Below are 24,553 nucleotides of genomic sequence, written 5' to 3'. Positions count from 1 at the left end.
AAGTTACAATAGTTAATAGACGAATCTCTCAATCTCATTATTTAATGTTAAAAAAGAACTAATTCACAAAATAACTATTTTGATAATGATTCTACATAATTGGTATCCTTTGTAATCCTAAGTAATTTACTTTTTGTAGTTAAAAATATTCTTCTGAATAGGGGACCATAGTCTTCATCAGACTGCTAGAGAGGACCCTTGGCTAGACAGACATGGATACTAGTCCTGCCTGGGCCACTGGCTGCTTTGTGACATTGGCCTTGTTATTTCTCTCAGGGGCACGATCATCCCTGCTTGGCTCACTCCACAGGGTTGCTGGAGGAACAAATTAATTCTTGGCTGGAAAAGGGCTTTGGAAACTGTTGACAGCTTCCCAATTTTGCCAAAAGCCAGAGCAGAGTGCTTTGCACCTCACAGCTGAATTCCATGTCTCCAGGAGACCCCGATCCTTTCCACAGGACTGCACCCTTTCTCTTTGCTCTCCATCTAATAAAGAGGCCAAAGTGCACCTCCATTAGAGTAGTCATACAGTTCCCAGTTTCCAGAGATTCACAGCTGAGGGGAGGAATTTTCTGGAGGATAATAACAATTCCTTCCCGTTTTCATATTTGATCTTACAGTGACCCTTGAAGACACTACCCCCTCAAAACTCTTCCCTTCTCCTTCAGATGGTGATCCCTCTGTGGCCATGGTCCCTGAATTTCCCCCTTCACTGCCGTGTCCTGTCATCATCTGTCCGACTCCCCCACTATACTGTGTTTCTCAAGGGCAGACCCAGATCTGATCTGTCTCAGGGGCCCCAGAGCCCAGGTCATGGGCATGGCACACATCGGTATCTGAGGAGCTGACCTGGAGGGAGAAAAGGAACCTGAAGCACAGAGAGAAAAAGCAGAGAAGGGGTAGCGCTAGGGCTTGAGCCCAGATCCCCTGATGCCCATGATTTATCCCATACACACTGAAAGCAAGGGATGGAGGAATTAGGGACTCCCAAGGCATCACATTCGCTATTTCCTACTCTACCCACTGCTGTGAGAAATGAGGAGAGCTAAACATTTTGTAACCTTGAGTGAGACCCTGCCCATCTGTACAATGGGAGGTGTCAGATTCAGTGGCTTTCAAACCTTTTTGACCTGACTCAAAATAAGAAATGTATTTTGCATTGTGATCTGGACCACAGTACATAGAGACACATGTAAATGAAACAAACATTTTATGAAAGAATACTTAACTTTGCTATTTGCAGTGTGCATTTTCTATTCCATTAATTTTTTTTTTAATGCCAGCTGTAACTCAGTAACTGATTACATGACCCATAGGTCCTTTTCAGCCCCAACACTCTGTGATTGGCTGAATGGGAAGTATTGACAACTAAAGTTCAGCAGTCCCTAGTCCTGGTTCAGTGTAATTGGGCCATATTGTGCACCTCTCAGAGCCTGGGTTTCCCCAGTGTACCCTGAGAGGACAGACAGGCAGTCTCCAAAGGCTTCATACAGTTCCTTCAGACTGTGGTTCTCTGATCCTAGTGAGAACATCAACCTTGTGATCTGGAAATGATGTGTGAGAATGGAGAGGTGTGTTGGCTTTGCTCCCTGCTGGGTGGAGTTACCATCTGGACATCCACTAGCCCCCCCTTGTCCTAGGCCAGTGTGGCAGAGAGTATGAACAGGGGAGCGTGAACATGTCAGTGCATGAGTTAGCTGCTCAGGGAAAGGAAGTGGCAGGCAAGGAAGTCAGAGGATGACAACATATAAAAGTCACTGGAAAAGAGGCGCTGACAGAACCCCAGAAAGAGCAAGGGCTTGGGAACAAGACAGACCCACGTAAAATCCCATGGGTTTAAGAGGCCCGGAAAATGACTTTAATTTGACCCTAAGCTCTCATTTATAAAATGAGTATGAAAACCCCTGGTCCTCTGGGTTGTTGTGAAGGTTAAGTAAGGTCATGCATTGATCATCCCTATACTGACCCTAATGTGTGGTCCACGGCAGGTCCCCTGTCTGTGTCCTGCGCTAGCCTGGGACTGCCCCGCACAGCGCCTAGCACAAGGGCGGGCGCTCAGCGCAGATGTGGAATCCAAGCAGGTGGCTTCGATTCCCGCTCTGCCACCACGGACATGCGCTGTCTCTCTGAGCACCCAGCGCCCTAGTGCATAAACTGGGAACGTAGTGGGGCCGGTGGGGGACGCTGGCAGAGACGCGGGCGGCTCCCTCCTCCCGGCTCCCGCCCGCCTTCCCGCCGCTCTCCACGCCCTCCTCCTCCCTCCCTCTCCCTCCTCCGTTTCCCCTCCTGCCGAGCCCTGTCCGCGTACCTGGTCGTCTCCCTCCGTCCTCGGGGGCTCTAGGTCTCTAACCGCTGCGTCTCCGCGCCCCTCGCTGTGTCCTCCTCGTCTCTGCGTCAATCTCTGTCTCTCGGTTTATCTCTGCCTCTCTCCCTGTATCTTTCTCGGGCTCAGTTCTGTCTCTGTCCGTCCGTCTCTCGGCGGCCGTCTTCTGCTGCGGCTTCCGCGACCACAAGTACTGCTGCGACGACCCGCACAGCTTCTTCCCCTGCGAGCACAGCTACATGTAGTGGCTCAGGTACTGACCCTGGCCCTAACCCCACCTAGAACCCCACTCCAGTCTTAGCCCCCGTGCTCCATCCTCGGCCCGGCCGCCTGCTAAAGTCTCAATCCTCATCCAGGTGCCCACCACCACGTCAGCACCGACACCCACCCAGTCGTTACCCCCTCAGGCTCTCGCCCTGTCACCAACCCAGCTCCCCCTGCGGCCGCTTCTCCGCTCCATTCCCCCATTTTGACCCAACCGTTATTCAGATCCATCCTTGAACCTCACACCAACTCCACCCTGAAAAACCTTCACTTCATCCCCACTCCAGACATCATCATCCACCACCCTCAACCCAACCTCAAACTACATAACAAGCCCCAGCCTAACAGCAAACTCCCATCTTGCAGCCTTCACAGGATACCCAGACTCCTCCCTTATCCAAGTACCCACCAGCGTCCCCTCCCTAATGCCATCGTCAGCCTCATCCCTGACCTTACCCACTCCCCAGTACTTACTCTATCAGCAGCCCTAACCTCCACCTCAGTCCTCCCTGCAACCCCACCTCAGCTCTCCTTCCTCACCCCAACTCCAAACACTGTCTAGACCTACATTCAAACCTCACTCTCAAGCCTTAACACCTCACCTGATGCTACACCCCAACTCAACCTGAGCCTCAGCCCAACCTCAATTCTTTTGTTCCCCCCTCATATTTAGTCATTCTTTCAGCCACCCCTTCCTGAGGCCTTAGCAATGCCAGACCCTGTGGTGAGTTCTGAGCTAAGGCAGAAGACCAAAGACTCAGAGTTGTCTCCAAGTGCATAACGAGACAATGACATAATGCCACAGCAGAAGCCAGATCAGTGTAATTTGGGTGAATCCCCACCACAGGACCTCAGTTTCCCCACTAGTTCAGAGAAGCAGGTGGTTAGGCCAGTGCTGACATTCCTGGAACCTAAGTGTGGGACTGAGAGGGCAACAGGTCTCAATCTCTGTGGGTCTCCAAAGGCCTCACCCAGAGAATAGGACCTGACCCTGAGCCTGCTCTGGGAAACAGGCATCAACGAAAATGGAGCGGGCTGCCTCAGTAGACAGTGATCTTCCTGTCCCTGGAGGTATGTGACCAGAGGCTGTATGCCTGCTGGGTGGGAAAGGACAGTCTGCCTCTAAAACCTCTTTGAGCCTCTGTCTTTTCATCTATCAGATGGGGAGGATGATTTCTGACTAGGGCAAGGACCAAATGAGATCAAGAGGTAAAATCAACTTGGCATATGCCACTAACAATTACAGATATTATTGGTTTTCTAGACTGCTCAATCTGTAATTCCAAAGGATTTTCAGATGGCCAGGTTTTCAGATCCTGCACATTTGGTTGCTGTCACCTGGGGAATTATATTCATATATTCTCTGTTCATCCATATTTTCATTCATTCATTATAGCCTTTGCTTTGTGCCAGGTGCTAGGCTAGGCACTAGAGACACAGAAATCAATGATTCCCTCTCTGAGGAGCTCACAGTCCATTTAAAGAGATATGACGTGCATCTAAAATATAACAATGGAGTATTTGTTGAAGACCCACTGTGTACTTAGTACTGAGCTGAGTATTGAAATATGACAGCACTGACCTCCCTTTGAGGTATGGAAGCAGTGTGGAGCTTTGGGGCTGGTTAGAACCTGGTCCAAACTTTGGCTCTGTTCCCTTATTAGCTATGTGACTTTGGGCAAATTATCTCCGAGTCTCTTTTGTCATCCTTAAAATGGCAATAGTAATACCTGTCTCATGGAATTATTGTGGGGATTAAGTGCAATAATGCATGTGAAAGTGACTAGTGCATATAGTAAGTGCTCAATAAAAGGGAGTTCCCTTTCCCTGGTTCATAGGTGGGGAAAGTGAACTCAGAATATAAAAGGGAATTGTCCAAGATCTTCCAGCAATGTCATGGTACACTGAGATTTAAAGAACATTACCTAACACCATCCAAGGGCTAGATGCATTCACACATTCACAACGCTGGCACATCTTCTCTCCATCTTACAAATGAGAAAACATGAAAGAGGTTAAGTTACTATCTTAGAGTACTCCAGTGAGAGGAAGTGGCAGAACTGGGATGAAAACTCAGGCCTGTCTGGTCCCAAGCCCAGGCTTGACCTGCTGCACAAATGTCTAAATCTAGCCTGGCTCTCATAACCTGCTCTACTCAGATCACTTGAAAAGATACTCACTGACCCTCTGCTGTCTTCTGGACACTGTTGTAGCACTTGGAGACACAGAGATGAGTAAACTCCTCAGCACCCAGCCAGGATCCCATCCCACTACTACCACCCCCTTCCCTATACACCCCTTGTGGTCCCTCTCTTTGCCTTGGACCCTCTTGAGACATAGAGTGCTTTAGTGGCTCAGACAGTGAGCTAGAGGGTTGGATGGGGTGATCTCTGAGGTCACATTGCATGTTGTATGCTTCCAGTCTATGACCCCAAGGGCAGCTGAAAGGTTCTAGCCTGCAGGGCTGACTCTTCCTAGGCATGGCTATAATATGGTTCATAAACATCACAGACAATTGCAAAGTGGAGGAGGGAAACTGGGGTCCTCAGGACATTAGGTGATCAGTATACTCCAAACCCTGAAACAACCCTTCCAGCATGGGATGTCAGAGCCCCGCCATTGCAGGGTAGAGAACTTGTTTTGTTCTGGACTCCATTTGGCCCTTTTCATGAAAGCTGGCCCTTAAAAACATGAAAATCAGCAGGTAAACATTGTTTCCTTGGATAGTGCTCAAGAAGAATTGCTGTCTTTAAAAGCATGTCTCAGGACTTCCCTAGTGGCACAGTGGTTAAGAATCTGCCTGCCAATGCAGGGGACACGGGTTTGAGCCCTGGTCCGGGAAGATCCCACATGCCGCGGAGCAGCTAAGCACGTGCGCCATAACTACTGAGCCTGTGCTCTAGAGCCCGTGAGCCCCAACTACTGAAGCCCGCGCGCCTAGAGCCTGTGCTCTGCAAGGAGAGAAGCAACTGCAATGAGAAGCCCACGCACTGCATCAAAGAGTAGCCCTCGCTCACCGCAACCAGAGAAAGCGCACGTGCAACAATGAAGACCCAACGCAGCCAAAAATAAATAAATAAAATAAATAAGTTTATTTTTAAAAAAAAGCACGTCTCAGGAAATGAAGACTCCCTGTGGAGAAGCAGCTGGTGCTATCACATGTCTGGCTGACTTTCCAAACATCCTTTATCAGTAGTTCTGTGTTTTATCAGGACTGGCGGTCAGGCACTGTATATACACTATCTCATTTAATCTTTATGGACACTTGGTGATATAGTAACTTTTATGAATGAAGAAAATGAAGCTCAAAGGGTGAAGGATTTTTCAGCTTATATGTGAGAGAACCAGGATTCACACTTAGAACTGTCTGACTCAAAAACCCTAACAAATGTTAGACTATCCCTCCAGTTCTTTCCTAGAAGTCACAGTGGGTTACCTATCTTTCAGAGTCATAGATCTGTGAAATCCTAGAAGGCTAGCAGCTCTTCAATCCAATTTCCCACCACAGGCAAGAATCTCTAACTTCATTGAAAGGTGGATTCATCCAGGTCTTGTGCAAACCCGTCTGACAATAGGAAACTTACCACCTCTTGAGGCAGTACATTCACCATGGGAAAACTCTGATCATTTGAGTTCATCTTATACTGAGTACAGATTTTCCCCCTTGGACCCTCCCTTGTTGTTCCCAGCTCTGTCCTTGGGAGCTTGTTCCTCCATTCCCAGACAGACCATCAGAGCAGTACCCACTACCTGACTGACCGCTGATCTGGAATATATCCCCCCAGCTTTCTCACCCACTCCTCAAAGGATCCTATTTTTACAGGGCTTTTTCCAGCTAGGTGCCCATGGATGTCCCTTGTAAAGGGTGTGGTCCCAACCTGAGCACGAGTCTTCCAGATAACAGCCTTATAAACAGTGAGTATATCTCAAGAAAGGAAATAATACTTAGTTAAACAGTAAACTAAAAAGTAGTAGGCTAGTACTAAAGAACTAAAAAGTACTATATGCTCAATGTGGAAAGGACAGGAGAAACAGAAAAGGAAAGCATCCGTGAGAAATCCAGTGTCTTAGCTTGGGCTCCCCAGAAGATTTGGAAACAAGGATTTGAGGGCAAGTAGTTTATATGACAAGCAATCCTAGAAAATACTGGTACAGGGTGGGGAAGTGAGATGGGAAAGGGAAGGAGCTAATGATGGTGTTACCAAGCAAGTCACCACCAAGGGCCACCAGAGCTTAAACTGCTGAACTCTGCCAGCCAGTGTAGAACATACTCTCAGAGTCATCCCATCTGAGGGCCAGGAAGCTGGGTATTTACATACAAATTTCTTTCAGTCATTGGCTGTGTGCTGGTGGGAGAAGGGAGGCATTAATTTTCCTGTACTTTTGACCTGTTCAACGTGCAAACAGAGACTGTTCTGGGCCCAAGAAAGCCCTCAGACAAAGAGGTACATTTGTGGGCTTTTGAAACCCTGGCCAGAATATTCCACAACTGTAAGACCCAATGGGACACAGACAGGACATCCACAGCCTGTGCTACTCCCAGAGACAGCCCGTTAGCGTTTTAGTGTATTTACATCCAACCTTACCTATGTTATGTTATGCATGTATATGTTATGTTTATGTTTATTTATTTAAGTTAGGACTACACTATATAATTAGTAGTGGGTCCTGCTTTTTTCACTTAACATTATCTCATCAGAATTTATCCTTGATCTTAAATATTATTTGAAAACATGTTTTTAATAGCTGTATACTATTCCACTGCAGGGATATCCAATAATTTATTTAGCTTTGGGAAAACAGACTCTCCAAAGCTCTAAGGTGTTTCTGTTTAGTGGAAGTTAGCCATCAGCTAGCTGGGAGTGAAATCCAACAGAAATGGCAAAGGCAGGAATCTGAGGCTGGGGTCAGGGCTGGGAGGGGTGGGCAGAAAAGCTGCAGGAATCACAGGCAGAAAGGACACACAAACAACCCTGGTGCTACCTATCCCCTACTATTGGGAGAACATCCCACAGTGTTTGACAAAAAGTAGGTACTCAATAATAGTTACTAAGTGCCTACTATGTGCTGGAGCTTGTACAAGGAGAGAACAAAGCCAGTTAAACATGGTCTCAGTCTCCCTACAAAGAACACATGAGGAATATGTTGAACTTCTATGCACCAAGAATATTACATATATCATTCATCCTCACCACCAACTGTGAGGTGCTGGGTTTTGATCATTCTCACTTTTCCAACAAAGAAGCTGAGGCTCAAAAGGCTAAGTAATTTTATCAAGATCTCACATCGAGTTAGGTACAGACCTGGGTCCTAAACCAGGTGCATCTGTAAGAGTTCCAAAGCTCTTTGTTCTTTCCCTACCACACTGGGCTGCCTGACCAAGTAGGAGGTGCTAAAGGCCCAGAGTAGATGTCCTGGCTGGGTGGGCCTGGCCTGGAAGAAGAAAGGAGAGAGAAAGAGGACCAAGGAAAGCACTGAGGAGGAGACATTTGAGATGGGCCTTCAAGGACAGGTGAAATTCTGATGTGGGGAGATGATGGGAGAGATCATGTGAAACAGGAAAGACAGTGGCCCCCCAAAATGAGCCAGAAGGTAGTTGTCTGGAGACCAGATGACCAAGGCCTGACTTGGGGCAGAGGCAGTGAGGTTGTGGGGTGAGGGACCAGCAGCAGGGAGGTGTTCTAGACATGGAGTCCACACTGGTGTGATGACCCACTAGAGACTGGGCCAGAAGTTACCTTGAGTCTGGAAGGACAGCGGGTATTGAACTAAGGCCTGCTATGTGTCTTGATTTTTGATAAATTTATTTATTTTTGGCTGCGTTGGGTCTTTGTTGCTGCGTGCAGGCTTTCTCTAGTTGTGGCGAGCAGGGGCTACTCTTCGTTGCAGTACGCAGGCTTCTCATTGCGGTGGCTTCTCTTGTTGCGGAGCATGCGCTCTAGGCACGCGGGCTTCAGTAGTTGTGGCACGTGGGCTCAGTAGTTGTGGCTCGTGGGCTCTAGAGCACAGGCTCAGTAGTTGTAGCACACGGGCTTAACTGCTCTGCAGCATGTGGGATCTTCCTGGACCAGAGCTTGAACCAGTGTCCCCTGCATTGGCAGGCGGATTCTTAACCACTGCGCCACCAGGGAAGTCCCTTGATTTTTAAGAAACAGCAGTGTGGGGAGGGCTCTTTAAGATCATCTCTAGCTTCCTGGGGTGGCAGCAGGTTGAGGAAAGGAGAGGAGAAGAAAGGGAACACATACTGAGTCCCAACTACATGGTGACACTGAGCCATGTCAAGTTATGTATGTGGTGAGTACTTGCCACATAGTTGATGCTCTTTCCCATGCTTAGGCCCAGAAAGCCTGTTTAAGGCAAGGAGAGACAGAACAAAAGTTAAAGTTGGCTGATTCCTATAACACTTACAATACTTCTCTTATAACATGCTGCTTCCCAAGTCCTTTCCTGACCCTCTGCTCCCTTATGGTTTTCTCTCCCCAGTATTGGTGCTCTTGTGGGCCTGTCCATAGCAGCAGTGGTCCTCCCAGCCTTCATTGTCACCGCCTGTGTGCTTTGTTACCTGTTCATCAGCTCAAAACCCCACACAAAGTTGGACCCAGGATTAAGCTTACAGACTACAGGTAAGAAAGAGGTCACATGATTTCCTTGTATTCAGCAGGTTAGCACCTTTGCAGAGGGGAGATATTTAGAAATGATATTTGGAACATTTGCCTCAAAAGTGTTTCTGGAATATTCTGAAGCAGCAGCACATTTCTCAGGAGGTTCATGATATGAACATTTCCATCCCAAACTCTTCCATGTGTTCATTGTTAATCAAAATAATTTGATTATAGTCAGCATCCTATTTGTTACAGGAAGATGTTATTAAACATCCTACAATATATAGGACAGCACCCTACAATAAAGAATTATCTAGGGCTTCCCTGGTGGCACAGTGGTTGAGAGTCCGCCTGCCGATGCAGAGGACACGGGTTCGTGCCCCGGTCCGGGAAGATCCCACATGCCGCGGAGCGGCTGGGCCCGTGAGCCATGGCCGCTGAGCCTGCGCGTCCGCAACAGGAGAGGCCACAATGGTGAGAGGCCCACGTACCGCAAAAAAAAAAAAAAAAAGAATTATCTGACCCAGAATGTCAATAGTGCTGATGTTGAGAAACCCTAGAATAGAAAGAGACTCCAGAAACAGACTAATTAAAGAATATAGTAACATGAATAAAATGTTTAATTTTAAAAATAAGGGAAATATTGGCAAATTTGCCTACATCAAATACAAATAGACATCAAATACAAATAATACAAAAGATACCATACATAGAGTTAAAAAACAAGTGGTGGACTGCAAAGATATAAATACACACACACGGTCAATCCTAATTATTTACAGATTCCATACTTGTGAATTTGCCTACTTGCTAGAATTAATTTGTAACCTCAAAAATCAATACTTTCAGTGTTTTTGAGGTCATGTGCAGATGTGGATGTGCACAGAGCAACAAAAAATTTGAGTTGCCCTATCACACACATTCTCAGCTGAGGTTGAACAAGGAAGGCCATGCTCTGCCTTCTTGTTTCTGCTCTTATACAGTAAACAAGTGTCCTCTTCGTGGTATATTTAGTGCCACGTTTTTGCATTTTTATGATTTTTGTTGGTGGTTTCGCTGTTGAAAATGACCCCCAAATTAATGCTGAAGTTCTGTCTAGTATTCCTCAGCACAAGGCTGTCAGGTGCCTTATGGAAAAAATACATGTGTTCAGTACACTTTGCTCAGACAGGAGGTATAGTGCTGTTGGCCATGAGTTAAATGTTAATGAGTTAGCAATATATATTAAATAAGGTGTTTTTAAACAGAAACACACACAAAACAAAGTTATATATTGATCGACTGACAAAAATGTGACCAGAGGCTCACAGGAACCTAACTTTGTATTTCCCCAAGGAGCAATAATTCAGTATTCACTAATTTAGTGTTTGTGGTGACTTTTTCGGACATAACTACAGCGACTAATGAGAATCAACTGTATCTAAAATAGAGACAGGATTGATATCCAGAATATATAAGCATATCTTTGAACAAGTGAGAAAAACATAATCCACTAAGAAATACAAATGCCCAACACACATGAAAAGATGTTCAACCTTACTAATAATCAGGAGAATGCAATTTAAGAATGACATACCTTTTTTAAAAATGATTACATTGGCAAAAATCCAAAAATGGATCACATTAATAGTGAGAAGTTTACATGGGGGGAATGGATACTCTCATATACCACTGATAAGAATAAATTGGTAAAACCACTTTGTAAAGCAATTTGGCACTATCCATTTAAACTAAAAATGTACATACCCTATAACTCAGTAATTCCACTTTTCTAATTATCTGCCTTAGAGATATAGTTGCACTAGGAGAGGACTTGTAAAGATGGATTCCATGACAGCTTGTCACACTGGAAACAAACTAAATGTCCATCAGTAGAGGAATAATAAAATATGATACTGCAGTTAAAAGGAATGAATTAGCTCTATATAGACTATCTCATTTGCTCTTCACAATAACCAGGCAGAGTACAGAACTTATTACTATCCATTTTACAGATCAGGAAACCGAGGCCTCAGTCACCTAGTGAGTGAGCGACAGAGCCAACTCCACCTCCACCTTCCTTCTTTTCCTTATCCCTGTGCTGAGAAAGGGAAGTCCCTACTTTATGCCAGATACCATTTGAAACTTTACATGCACTGTCTTGTCTAATTTTCCAAACTACCCCAGTGAGGTAGGTGTTATTATCACCCATGTTACAGATGTGAAAACCAGCTTCCAGGGAGGTCAGATAACTTGCCCAAGGGGTCACAGTTTGTAAATTGCGGAGCTGGAATTCAAACATGTGTGTTTTTCTGCCTCCAAAGTCCTACTCTTTCTACCTCACCAGGCCAGGTGTGTGGGGTGCTTCTGCTTGTGCCCTACTCCCCTCATCTCTCCCCTGTAGCCTTTCTAACTCAAGGGAACACAGTTCACCCGTCCGTCGGTCCTGTGAATGAAAACCACCCTCCTGCTTTTCACTGCTCAGCCACCAGCTGGATTATTCAATTATTCAGTCACCAGGGTTTGACACAGCTTGTGTTCTTGCTATTTGCTTCCTGTTTTTCAGATGGAAAATGCATTTCCTGACTGTTCAATAAATGACAGTTTTTGGCTCTCTCTGCCTTTTGCCCAAACTCAGCTCTCAGCACCTCCCTTTTTTCTTCATTAAGTGCTGTTCTCTCCTTCCTCTGAACCCACAGCATCAACCCAGGAGCCTCTTGTCCCTCCTGCATCTGAGACGTTTACAGGCTGCTACCTTACACTCATCAGAGCTTGCCCCCTTACACAGACTTTCATCTGTTTCCATCTCCTTCACTGGCAGGACATGTAGAGAGATCATTAGCCCCATTTTACAGGAGAGGAAATCAAGGCTCAGCCAAGGGAAGTGAATGGCCAAGTCTACACAGCTGGTGAGCATGTACTGCTGGGATGTCAACCCCGATCTCCTGACTCTAAAGCCCACACTCACTGCACATGGTACCTGGGGTCCTGATCGCTGAGTCTGGGGGCAAGGACGGGATGGGGAGTTCCTTGGCAAGAGCAGAGTGGAAATAGAACAGAGCTTCTGAAAATAGGCTCCTTCTGCTGCCCAGATGTTCTGTACTGTCCCATTACCCCCACCCTACCCCATCCCTCAAACTTGGGATGCAACAAAGACCGTAAACTTTTTTATTCTTGTACTTTGTGAGGAACTAGCTTGATCAGAAGGCTGACCGAGCTTCTACGTTTGTGCTAGGCACTATGCCAAGGACTTTAAACATATTATCCCATTTAACCCGTTCAACTACTCTTACCAGGTGGTTATTATCAATCCTATTTTACAGATGAGGTGAGTGAGGTAAGTGTGGAATTGATATTCCAACCTAGGTACATTTAATAAGAGATAAAAAGTGGGGGGAAAAAAAAGAAAGGTAAGAGTTCAGTTCTCATCCTCCTCTGAAAAGTGTCGGTGGGGATATCATTAATCAGCCATTCTCACTAATTCATAGGGCTCCTAGAAATCAAGTCTGATGTTCTCACTGTATCAATGGGTTGCTGAGGCCCAGAAAGGGACATTCATGTGCCCAAGGTCACCCAGGCATCTGGCCAAGCCTTTGCCTCCTGGGCCAAAGATCTTTTCCTGTAGCAGGCCCTCTTACCTTCCAGGAAGGGTTCCACTTCCTCAGAGCCCACTGCTTTTTAATTAACCACGCTTGGGGAGGTAGTACCTATGACCCAAACAAGCCTCAGTGATGGGTCAGTCTTGACTCATCTCCAAGCAGGGAGAGAATCTGAGAACTCCTTTCCTGGCTGGTCACTACAGGCTAAGACCCCAGGTAATGGGGGGACTGGCCAAAAGGTCCCTGGAGAAAGGTGGGAAAGCACAACCCTGGGCTGGGGTGTCAGAGAACCTGGCTCTAATCCTGGCTTTGTCACTCTTATTGTGTGGCCTTAGTCAAGTCACTTCTCTCTGGGCCTCAGTTTACTCTGTAAAATGTGTACAATAATACCCACCAAGAAAGCTGTAAACCTAGAGGTGATGTTTACATAGGAGCTACTTAGTCTCTGATACATGGTAGACTTTTACCGATGAGTAACCCTCATTTTTATTACTATTAGGCACTTAGATTTTTACATGTTAGTCTCCTCAACCTGTCTGTTAATATCTCAAATATAGGAACCATGTCTTAAGTGCCTTTGTATCCCCAGCACCTAACAGAATTCCTAACCTATACTAAAGGTATGCTTGCTCTGTGGAAAGAGCCCAAGCTTTGGAATCAAGCAGAATGGAAAGTGTATCCTGGATCCAATACTTAATACCTGTGTCAGTGCTAACCTTCTCTGTCTGGACCTCAGTTATTTATCTATAACATGGAATAATAACACCTACCTCAGAGAGTTGTTAGGAGAATCAGATAAGATTGTTGTACCAGCGTGTTTTAGCCAAACATGGATCTTATTGTAACTTGAAAATTGAACTTTTTATATTTGCCTTTAGGCATCCTCCTCTCCAAGTGCCTCTTGGCTAGCACCTTGATAAGACAGAACTCCCTCCCCCAGGCTTCAGGCACCACTGAGGGACTTTAATAACTTTCATTATATATTAGCCAGAGGAAGAGGCAGAAATATATATGTGTACTCAAGAGTTGGACCATTGCCTATTCTGCTGGTTCCTCTGGAAGGGAATTGAAGGGTTGTGGAACTGAAGGCCCTGGGATACATATGTGAGGGAATCCGTGGGATCTGGGAAAGATAATCATATAAAAAAGACATGCTGGGTCCACAAGTTCAGTATGAACCTGCATTGTGATGTATCTGCCAAAAAAGGGTGAGTGGAAGCTCAGATTACAATAACAGAATTATAGAGTCTGGAAGCAAGAGAATGATGGTCCTTCTTTACTCCCAGTTGGATAGAATGCATCAGCTGTCACAGCTCAGAGGTAACATTTTAGCATCCACTCCACAGGTTCCCAACTTTGTGTTCCAAATATATCACTGAAGGGTCCCCAAATATAGCAATGAGGATTCTTGAGCAATTTCCACTATTTCAAAGGTTTTACTGGAACCAAGTTTCTTAGTTTTGAGCTAGAATTATATTAGTCCAAGGAGGGTAATTAGCACGGGCTCTTTCCTGCTAATCAGAACTCTTTAATAGAAAATGGGAGGGGGGAGCTAGTACCTAATAAAGGCAGTCTATTATACAGACAGAATCCTTTACAATTTGAAATTCCAGGGAAAAGAAAGAGAAAAACAAGACCAGCCCTACTTTCTACCCCATTTTATAGAATAGTAACTGAGATCCAGAGAGGAGAAGAAGTTAGCCCAAGATAGCACAATGATTTAATATCAGAATGAGGATTTGAGCCAAGGTTTTATAGCTCCTAGAAGCCCAAGGATTCCCCCTGAGCCCTGACTGCCAGCTGCTCAGAGACCCACAATTTCAGAGGAACTTTGACCAATCAGAAGGTGATCAGAGGCAGGTGACCAGCTTGGTCTGAGAACCAGATTATGTGAGTATCGGCTAAAGAGCTGGGGACATTTGGCCTCAAGCAAAGGAGTCTCAGTGTTCACAGCCTAGGACCTCCAGTCTCTGCAAGGCTACCCTGGGGCGCGAGGAAGAGACATTTCGAGAGAAGCCAGAGAACAGAGTTAGGATCAGTGGGGGAAGCCATAGGAAGGCAGATGTTAATTCAATAAAGCTGGGTCTTTCTTAGAATAAGACCTGAAATACTTTTGTAAAGTGCACCCTCATCACCATGGGTCGTATTTAGTTCGTCAATTGTAACTCTTGGTTTAAAAAAAAAAAGAGCACCCCCAAGCCTGGAAGGTAACCAGGAAAAGGCTAAATGTGGGATTCAGTGAAAGAGATTCTTGCATTGAATAGAAGATTGAACTAAATCCCTATACCAAATGGAATGCCTTAAAATGCAAGCTTAAATAACAAAGGATCCCAAAGAATCTGCAAAACAGACACAGAGAGATGCACAAAACAACCTTCTAGACCTAATAAGTGCATTCAGCACGGTCATAGTATGTAAGGTCAGACCCAAACATCAATTGTATTTATATATACCAGCAACAAACAACTGGAGACCAAAATTTTAAATATAATATCATGTATAGTCACTCCGAAAAAAAAGGAAATACTCTGGTATAAAACTAACAAAACATGTACAGGAGCTATACGATAAAAAATACAAAATGCTAATGAAGAAAAGCAAAGAAGACTTAAATAAATGGAGCTAGAACACATATTAAAGCCACAATGAGATACCACTTCTCATCTATCAGCACCCTAAAGTAAAAACGCTGACAATCCAAAGTGAGGACATGGAACAACTGGATCTCTTATATACTTCTAGTGGGAATTAGAATGGTATAGCCACTTCAGAAGACAATTTGGTGTTTTCATAAAGTTAAACATACTTACTATATGTATTCGTTTCCTATGGCCACTGTAGCAAATTACCACAAACTTGGTGGCTTAACATAACAGACATGTATTCTCTCACAGTTCTGGAGGCCAGAAATTCAAAATCAGTTTTGCTGGGCTGAAATCAAAGGCTCCATGGGTGAATCTGTTCCTTACCTCTTCCAGTTTCTGGTGACTGCCAGCATTCCTTTGCTTGTAGCTGTATCACTCCAATCTCTACCTCTGTCTTTACATCACTGTCTGTGAGTGTCTATCTCCCTCTGCCTTTCTCTCTCTTTTTAAAAAATATTTATTTATTTATTTATTTGGTTGCGCTGGGTCTTAGATGCAGCCGCAGGCTCCTTAGTTGTGGCTCGTGGGCTCCTTAGTTGTGGCATGCATGTGGGATCTAGTTCCCTGACCAGGGATCAAACCCTGACCCCCCTGCATTGGGACTGTGGAGTCTTATCCACTGCACCACCAGGGAAATCCCTGCCTTTCTCTTATAAGGGCACTTGTGGTGGCATTTAGGGTCCATCCAGATAATTGAGGATAATCTCATGTCAAAAGCCTTAATGTCATCACATCTGCAAAAACCATATAAGGTAACATTCACAGATTCCAGAAATTGGGACCTGATATCTTTGGGGGTCACCATTCAATCCACTATACCATACAAAACAGCAATCACACTCCTAAGTGGTCCTAGAGAAATGAAAATGTGTCTGCACAAAAACCTATATACAAATGTTCATAACGAATGAACTGTCAATACACATAACAACTTGAGTAGATTGCAAGGGTATTAAACAGAGTGAAAAAAGCCAATCTGCAAAGTTGTACACTGCATAATTCCATTTATATAACACTTCTTAAATGACAAAACTATAGTGTGGAGAAGGGGTTAGTGGTTACCAGAGTTAGGTTTAGGAGGAAGGTATGACTATAAAGGGGTAGCATGAGAAGATTTCTTTGTGGTGATGGAACAGTCCTTAATCCTGATTGTGGTAGTGATTATATAAATCTACACATGGGATAAGCGTTCATAGTACTATACACCAAAAAAAAAGTCCATATAAAAATGGGTAAAATTGAATAGGATCTGTAGTTTAGTCAATTGTACTATGTCAATGGCAGTCTCCTAGTTCTGAAATTACTCCATGGTTATGTAAGATGTTATCATTGGGGAAAGCTAGGTGAATGGTACAATGGAACTCTCTACTATTTTTGTAACTTTTTGTGAGCCTTAAATTATTAAAAATAGAAAGTTCAAAACAAAAAAAACAAAAAAGGAACTTTTTGGCTCTGTCGATGAGAAGTCCAAAAGTAGGATGAGCTTTAGGAATGGTTTCAATAGAAGTTCACAATGTCCTCATGCTTGCGGCTTTGTCCTCTGAGATTCTCTCAGCTCTGCCCTCTATTTTGTGTTGGCTTTCTCCTCAGACTGATTTTTCCCATGGTAGTAAGTTGGCTGCCAGCAGTCCCTGGGACTCTGTGCTTTTTGTTCCCATCTAGCCAGGAGGAGAAAGAGGGAGCTATCTCTTCCTTCAACCAGGAGGAAAAAAAAGGCCTGAGCTCTACCCTGATTGGACTACCTCAGGTCCTGCGCCCACCCTAAACCAATCACTGAACCCAGGGAAATGCTATGCACTGATTTCTCATCCCTGTAGCAAAGGAACAGGACTACTTGATGGGCTGGGATCAAGCAGGCCCCCCTGCTGGAGCTGAGATGGGGCCTATCCTACCCAAACATAATTGCTATTACTGGGTGGGAAGAGGTGGAATGGATGTTGTGTAGCCAACTCCAATGTCTCATACAGCCTCCCTTCTTTTTTTTTTATTAATTTAATTATTTATTTATTTTTGGCTGTGTTGGGTCTTCACTGCTGCGCAAGTGCTTTTCTCTAGTTGCGGCGAGCGGGGGCTACTCTTCGTTGCAGTGCGTGGGCTTCTCATTGCGGTGGCTTCTCTTGTTGCAGAGCACAGGTTCTAGGTGCGTGGGCTTCAGTAGTTGTAGCACGCGGGCTCAGCAGTCGTGGCTCACGAGCTCTAGAGCACAGGCTCAGTAGTTGTGGCGCACGGGCTTAGTTTCTCCACGGCATGTGGGATCTTCCCGGACCAGGGCTCAAACCCGTGTTCCCTGCATTGGCAGGCGGATTCTTAACCACTACGCCACCAGAGAAGCCTTACAGCCTCCTTCTTGAAATTCACTCTTCCCTTGGTTTCAGAGGCACCGTTCATCCTCGGTCTCTTCCATCAATGGGTTTTAAAGCATAGGAGTTTTCTAGACAAAGAAGGTATAAAATGTCATTCTAGGCAGAAGAAACAGTAAAAGTGGAGACCCAGAGATGTGAAGGAATGGACCCATTCAGGGAACAATGAAATTTTGGTATAATAAAGCATAGAGTTCTTGAGGGAAGAGTAGTAGTAAAAAAGCTAGAGAAGGGATGATGGGGCTAGTACATGAAGAAACTTGAATGCACCTCAAGGATCACAGGTAATGGGAAGACACTGAATGCTTTTGAGAAAGAGCAGTACATGGACTCACTTCACCTCAGAAAGATCTCCCTGGACTTCCTTAGTGATGCAGTGGTTAAGAATTTGCCTGCCAATACAGGGGACATGGGGTTCAAGCCTTGGTCCGGGAAGATCTCACATGCCATGGAGCAGCTAAATCTGTGCACCACATCTACTGAAGCCCACGTGCCTAGAGTCCATACTCGGCAGCAAGAGAGGCCACCGCAATGAGAAGCCCACGCACTGCAACAAAGAGTAGTCCCCGCTCGCCACAACTAGAGAAAGCCCGCGCGCAGCAACAAAGACCCAACACAGCCAAAAAAATAAAATAAAATAAATAAAAAGACCTCTCTAGCTATAGCCTGGAAGGTGGCCTGGAGGGGACCCAACCAAAGGCTGTTTTGCCTGGGCAGAAGAACATGAAAGCCTGACCTAGTGTGGTGGCCTTGAGGATGGAGAGAATGGGTGGATATGGCAGATAGTGATTTGGTGGAATCAACAGGACCTGGTGAATTGCTTGACTTTGGAAAGGGGTAGGGGTAGGAGGTGTGAGAGTTGACTCACATTTCTGGCTTGAACACTTGATATACTTTTTATCCAAGAAGGCAGGAATGCTTAATTGTGTGAAATGCTCCTGATAAGCCAAGGGAGACAATAACTTATAAGTAACCATGGGATTCAGTGACAAAAAGTTTTAAGTTCTGTTGAGGGCAGAAACCAAGTAAGCTGCAGCAGAATAAGTCATGAATGGGAAGTGGGATATAATAAGGCCAAGTGAGCTTCCTATCAAGCTCAGGTATAAAAGGAGGAGAGGATTAAGCAGCCATTGAAGAGACTCATGAAATCTATTCTTAAAGCAGAGAATAATATATGTTTTTAAGTTTTCCAGCACTTCCCTGAAGGCTAGCTGTGTAGTAAGCCTGTATCTTCACCTAAAAAATGAGTTTTTAATAGTACCTACCACACAGGTTTATGGTGAAGGTGAAGTCTTCACATGTACTAACAATTGTTTATTGCCTGTCTCCCCCATTAAACGTTAAGTTCATGAGAAGCATTGACAGCTCCTAGTTCATGATGTGGTATATGGTTAATGAATATTTGTTAAATGAATGATGCATTTAAGACTCTGAGCACAATCCTGCCCAAGGTAAGCACTCAGGGAAGTTCAGCGTGTATGATCCCGATGGAAAGGAAGGGTGCAGGAGGAAGCCCCATGCCCTCGGCTTGCTGTTTTCCAGACCCTGATGAGGTACTACTGCCTGACCGCCAAGGTGGGAACATGGGCAATTCAGTGGAGGTGCCGGGAGTGAGCCCTCTCGGGCAGAGTCACCCTTCCTGAACCCATGGCCGGACTGCAATGAAGAGCAGGCTGTGGACCCCAAACGCCTCCTCCAGCACTGCTTCATGGCTACAGTGACAGCCGGTGACATTCCAGGCAGCCCTGAGGAGGCCCCTGTCCCCAGTCTAGACCCAGCTCCATAAACACCCAATAAATATCTCTACACCATCCTCTTCTGGATTCTTTCTTCTTGGTAAAAAGGTGGGGCTGGGGATAATCAAAGGGACTTTGGAACCTAGCAGCATAAATGAGGGCTTTTCCTAGCAAACCCACTCAGGTCTTACTGTGGATCCAGCCATGGTGCTCTGCCTGGCCCACTGTGGGCCGAAGGGAGTTTAGACATGGGTCCCTGGTAAAATGGTCCTAACAACTGCAGGCGATCAGGGAGAAGCCTGGGGCCTGTGGAGACTCAGAGGAGCCCCTCGCCTAACCTGGGGAGTCAGAGAATTCGGACTTGGTCTTCCTGCCACAGAGCAGATGTACTTAGGAAGCCCAGGGAAGATGACCAGCACCCAGGGGCAGGTGATTCGTGCCCCTCCAGCAGCTCTGTGTCGCTCCTGGAGGGGGTCCCTTGCCAAGGAACAGAAGGAGAGGGAGTGTAGAGTACATACACAGGGCCCAGCCATGTTTAATATCATTCAGTTCCTCAGGTGAATGAAAGAGTGAATGTAGCATGAGTGAGGGAACAAATGGTTAATAGGCTCCACAGTGTGGCCTGGATAAAGTCCCTTAGTCTATCTGAGCCTCAGTTCCCTTGCAGGGTCATGGTGACTGTTCAATGAGTTGATGGATATGAACTCTCTTCCTGAACATGAAAGTGCTACAAAAACTCCAAAAATTACAGGTGAGTGTTTTTCAATATAACTTAGTAATTAAGAGCAGGGACTCTGGAACCAAATGCCTAGTTTAAATCTGGTCGCTGCCCTTACTTGCTAAGTAACATTTGTGCCTAATCATCTGTACAAGCAGGGATAACAGTAATATCTACCTCGTAAGGCTTGGGGGAGGATTAAATTACTGAGTCCATGCAAAGCATCACACTTAGAACAGTGTTGGCTAACGGAAAGCATTGTGTTAGCTATTATTATTGGGTTTTTAAAATATTATTAGTCTGATAGCAAAGGAATCTTAGGGCAGGATGCTGACTGCCTCCCCTATCTCCCAGCTGCTCTCCTTATCTTAATTTTGGCAATGGCTTTAGGCTTTGCCTTGGGGGCGCAAGGCAAAGATGGGGAGACTCAGTAGCCACTGAAGGCAGTTCTTGACATTTCTGACAGTGATATGACTCACTGTTGGATTTGGCAACAGTGAAATGGTCACTCTTAGATATCTGTGCATGGGGCCTGAACCAGCCAAGGGTATACGATGGGCAGCAAGGCAGGGTGAGTCACCTCAGAAGTGCCCTAGGCTGCAAAATGAGAGATTTTGGTTCTGGTCTTGCTTTTTTTGTGGCCTTGTGTGTGTGTGTGTGTGTGTGTGTGTATGTGTTATGCTCAGCACTCTAAACCCAGCACCTCTGTCCCCTTATTGTACATTCCGTGGTGTCTATCCTGTGCCAGGACCTGTGCAGGTTACCAGAAACAACAGGGAATCAGCCACAGCTCCTGCCCTCAAGGGGTTCATTTGGAGGGTGAGGTGGGCACACAAAAGGGCAGTGGGCCCAGTGGGGGGCCCTTCATGCAGCTGGAGGGAGGAATAAGTGATGTCTGAGCTGAATCATCAAAGATGAGTCAAAGTTTCTAGGTGAGACAGTCAGAAGAAATTACGGCCAGCGTACAGCCTGTTCAAAAACAGTGAGAGAGAGCCTAGCACAGCCCAGGAATTGCAAGTTATTTGTTGTAGAGAGACCTTAGGGTACCTGTGTGTATGTGTGTGTGTGTGTGTGGCAGGAATGGGTGATAGGTGGGAAATTTAGTCACTGATGCTCTATGTGACCTTTCACAGCATAGATCCTGTCTCTCTCCTTGGTACCCCCATTAGGAAAATTCAGTTTTTCTCAGAACACTTTCTGTGCTGGCCTTCTGGCAGGTTACAAGGAAGAATCCTATAAAGACCTTATTTTTAGGCTGTTCATGGTCTGTTAGGGGGAGATGATCTGTAAATTCTAAAAACTCAAGTGGTCATCAGTGGCCTAAACCCCTGGTTCTCAAACTTCAGCCTGCATCAGGATCAGCTGGAGGGCTTGTTTAAAACACAGATTGTTGCTCCCTGCCCCCACCCTGCCCTCAGAGTGTCTGATTGGGTAGGTCTGGAGTAAGTCCTCAGAATTTGCATTTCTAACTCGTTCCAGGTGATGCTGCTGCTGCTGGGCTGGGACCACCCTTTGAGCACGACCGGCCTGGAAGAATAAAGAGAATTCGGAGCTGGGGAGGCTAGGAGGAGACCTCACACTGAGCAGGGCTGGAGGCCTGGTAGGTTTTCACCAGCCAGAGCCTCTGTGGATGGGGTGGGGATAGGTGGAAAGTAGATTTCTGTGCTGCCTCTGCTGACCTACACATCCCAGGTCCCATAAAGCTCCTCCCCCACCCCCCTCCAAAAAATCTACTCCTCATCGCCCTTGTTCAGCTTCTCTCGTTTGAATTCAGTCAGCCCCCAGAGCTGGCTCACAATGGCTTGCCTGAGTCCTAGGTTGGAAACAAACTGCCCAACTGGTGGTGTAGGAACCCCCTCCCCCAAGGCAGCCAAGGAGGAAGGAAGCCGGGTGGGCTGACGCACAGACAGAAATAGTCTGAGCTCACCGCGGCTCCCAAGCACACATTGACCGGCAATTATTTCTTGTAAATTGCTTTCCTGGTTATGTTCGGAACATGTGTGTGTGCCTGCCTGAGAACAAACACTCAGAGGGCAGGGGGGTGGAGGTGGCTTACTGGGGAGAGGGCTCTAGATGGAGTGGAGCCCAAGTCTCAATCTTCGGCCAAGAATTAGGGAACTCTTGGATCTTAGAACTTGTAAATATTAGAACCTTCCACTCACTTTTATGGCACTCCTGTCAGGTGGTTTTCTAGCCTGTCCTCAAATATGCACATTTGTTTGTTCCTTCAACATTGACTGACAGTGATTCTCTGTCAATTAGCCCAGGATCTGGGCTAAATGAAATCCCAGTCCCCATCCTCAAGGAGTTCATGGCTATGGCATCTATGGGAGATCCCTAACCCAGCCAAAAACTTCAGGGAAGGCTTCCTGGAGAAAGTGATGCCCGAATTGTCTTGAAGGATCCACTGATGGGGGAACGGGAGTTTGTGGTACAAGACAGAGAATAGCATTCAAGGCAGAGGGAACTGATACAAAAACACCCAGAGCTAAGAGACAGCATATGATGATTTCAAGGAAAAAGAAGTAGTTGAGTTTGGTGAACACTACAGTCAAGGTGAGGGATGGTGAGATATGAAGCTGGAGGGATATACGGGCCAAGTCCTGAAGTCTTTGCCCCATCAAGGGGCTTGGGCTTCATCCTCCTGGCAAGGAGGAGCCATAGGAAAGGGTTTAAAGCATTGGAAGGAACTCGGCACCTTATGCGATAGTTTTTTATGTTCTTTATGACCCTGAAGTAAAATTTGGCACCAGGAGCTCTGCTTTCAGGGCCTATTCAACAGCTGCCCCTTTGGTTCCTGAAATGTCAGAAGTCTGATGGACAGTGATGGATCGTGTGCCCACAAGAAATGGCTCAAGCCTTGGACATCTCTCCTCTTGTCAGGAGAAGGCCATGTCACTGCCCTTTGGGACACTGCTCCTCCTGGTTTATGTCCAGTTAGCTCAGGGGCCAGAGTATAGGCAACCAAAGCCCAGGGCACAGGCCAGAGCCCAGGGGAGCAACATGCCTTGCTCTGTCCCAGAGACCTGGGATGCTTTCATGTGTGGAACACTCACAAGGGTGTGAGTGGCTCCCTGCACACTTTCTACATACCTCACAGGATCAAGGCCATCTAGAGTGGGTGGTCCACTCAGGGAGTGGTTTTTGTTGTTATTTTGGTTTTTTTTTGTCTGCACCATGCATCATGTAGGATCTTAGTTCCCCCACCAGGGATCGAACCTGAGCCCCCTGCATTGGGAGCGTGGAGTCTTAACCACTGGACCACCAGGGAAGTCCCAGGGAGTGTTGACTGAGGATGTACTGTGAGCCCAGCACTGTGACAAGCCTTAAGGGATAGATGATGCAGCCCTGCCCTTAGGGAATTACTCACTAGGGATGAAAAGTAGGTTTGACCCATGAAATCCCTAGAGAGCAATAAGATTTTTGAAAGCAAATGCCAAGCTGTGGGGTAAAAGGCCATTAGAGTTGCAGAGATTCTAAAACAGGAGAAAAGAAGTAGTTTGGACACCTTTGTGGAGGAAGAGGGGGTTGAATTTGACCTTGATGGACCATGGCAATATTTGAAGGGTCTCAGTGAGGTAGAGGAAGTGTTCTATAATGTCAACTTTATATTTAAAGAGGGTACCACTTGTGGCTCCAAGGGCTTTGGACGAGTAGACTATTCACCACCCCACCCCAGCCATAGTCATTCAATAAACTACACTTAGGGCTTCCCTGGTGGCGCAGTGGTTGAGAGTCCGCCTGCCGATGCAGGGGACACGGGTTCGTGCCCCGGTCCGGGAGGATCCCACATGCTGCAGAGCGGCTGGGCCCTTGAGCCATGGCCGCTGAGCCTGCATGTCCGGAGCCTGTGCTCCACAGCGGGAGAAGCCACAACAGTCAGAGGCCCGCGTAGTGCAAAAAAAAAAAAAAAAAACTACACTTAATATGTTTTGTGTGCCTTGCCCTGAGCTCTAGGAACAAAGAAATGAATCAGTCATAATTCCTGCTCTTGGGGAGTTCTCAGGCTATTGGGGAAAGACTGATAGGTTAATACACAGTTACAATAGTTTGGAAAGTGCTATGATTTCTTTATTCATTCATCAGTTGAAAGATGGCTTACCACTAAGATAGGTTATACAAGCCTACATGGCGTTGCATTAGTGCAATGTAACTTTGCCACCCCTCCTATCCAGTAGTGGAATGTATTTTTCCATCCTTTGTTTCTGTGCCGACTTTGCGACTTGCTTTGACAAACAGCAAGTGGCAGAAGTGACACTGTGCTATTTTGAGTTTAGGCCTCAAAAGACCTTTCAGCTTCCTCTCTCACCCTCTTGGAATGCCATGT

The 24,553-nt window shown here is 46.0% G+C and overlaps 1 protein-coding gene across 1 annotated transcript; it reads left to right on the top strand.

The window, feature by feature from the left end:
• Positions 1 to 1,678: 1,678 nt before the first annotated feature.
• SHISAL2A (shisa like 2A) lies at positions 1,679 to 19,601 on the top strand (the record flags this gene model as incomplete). The annotated part of the gene is given in 6 exon segments (XM_081214705.1): positions 1,679 to 1,721; positions 2,453 to 2,565; positions 2,569 to 2,576; positions 9,071 to 9,210; positions 19,315 to 19,407; positions 19,410 to 19,601. Coding segments are annotated over 6 exon segments (546 nt in total). The 3' UTR covers positions 19,559 to 19,601.
• Positions 19,602 to 24,553: the final 4,952 nt, after the last annotated feature.

The sequence above is a fragment of the Mesoplodon bidens genome (assembly GCF_964165515.1).
Source record: "Mesoplodon bidens genome assembly, chromosome: 2".
NCBI classification, from domain to species: Eukaryota; Metazoa; Chordata; class Mammalia; order Artiodactyla; family Ziphiidae; genus Mesoplodon; species Mesoplodon bidens.
Note: the sequence above shows the minus strand (reverse complement) of the source record. Positions and strands in the feature narration are given on the sequence as shown.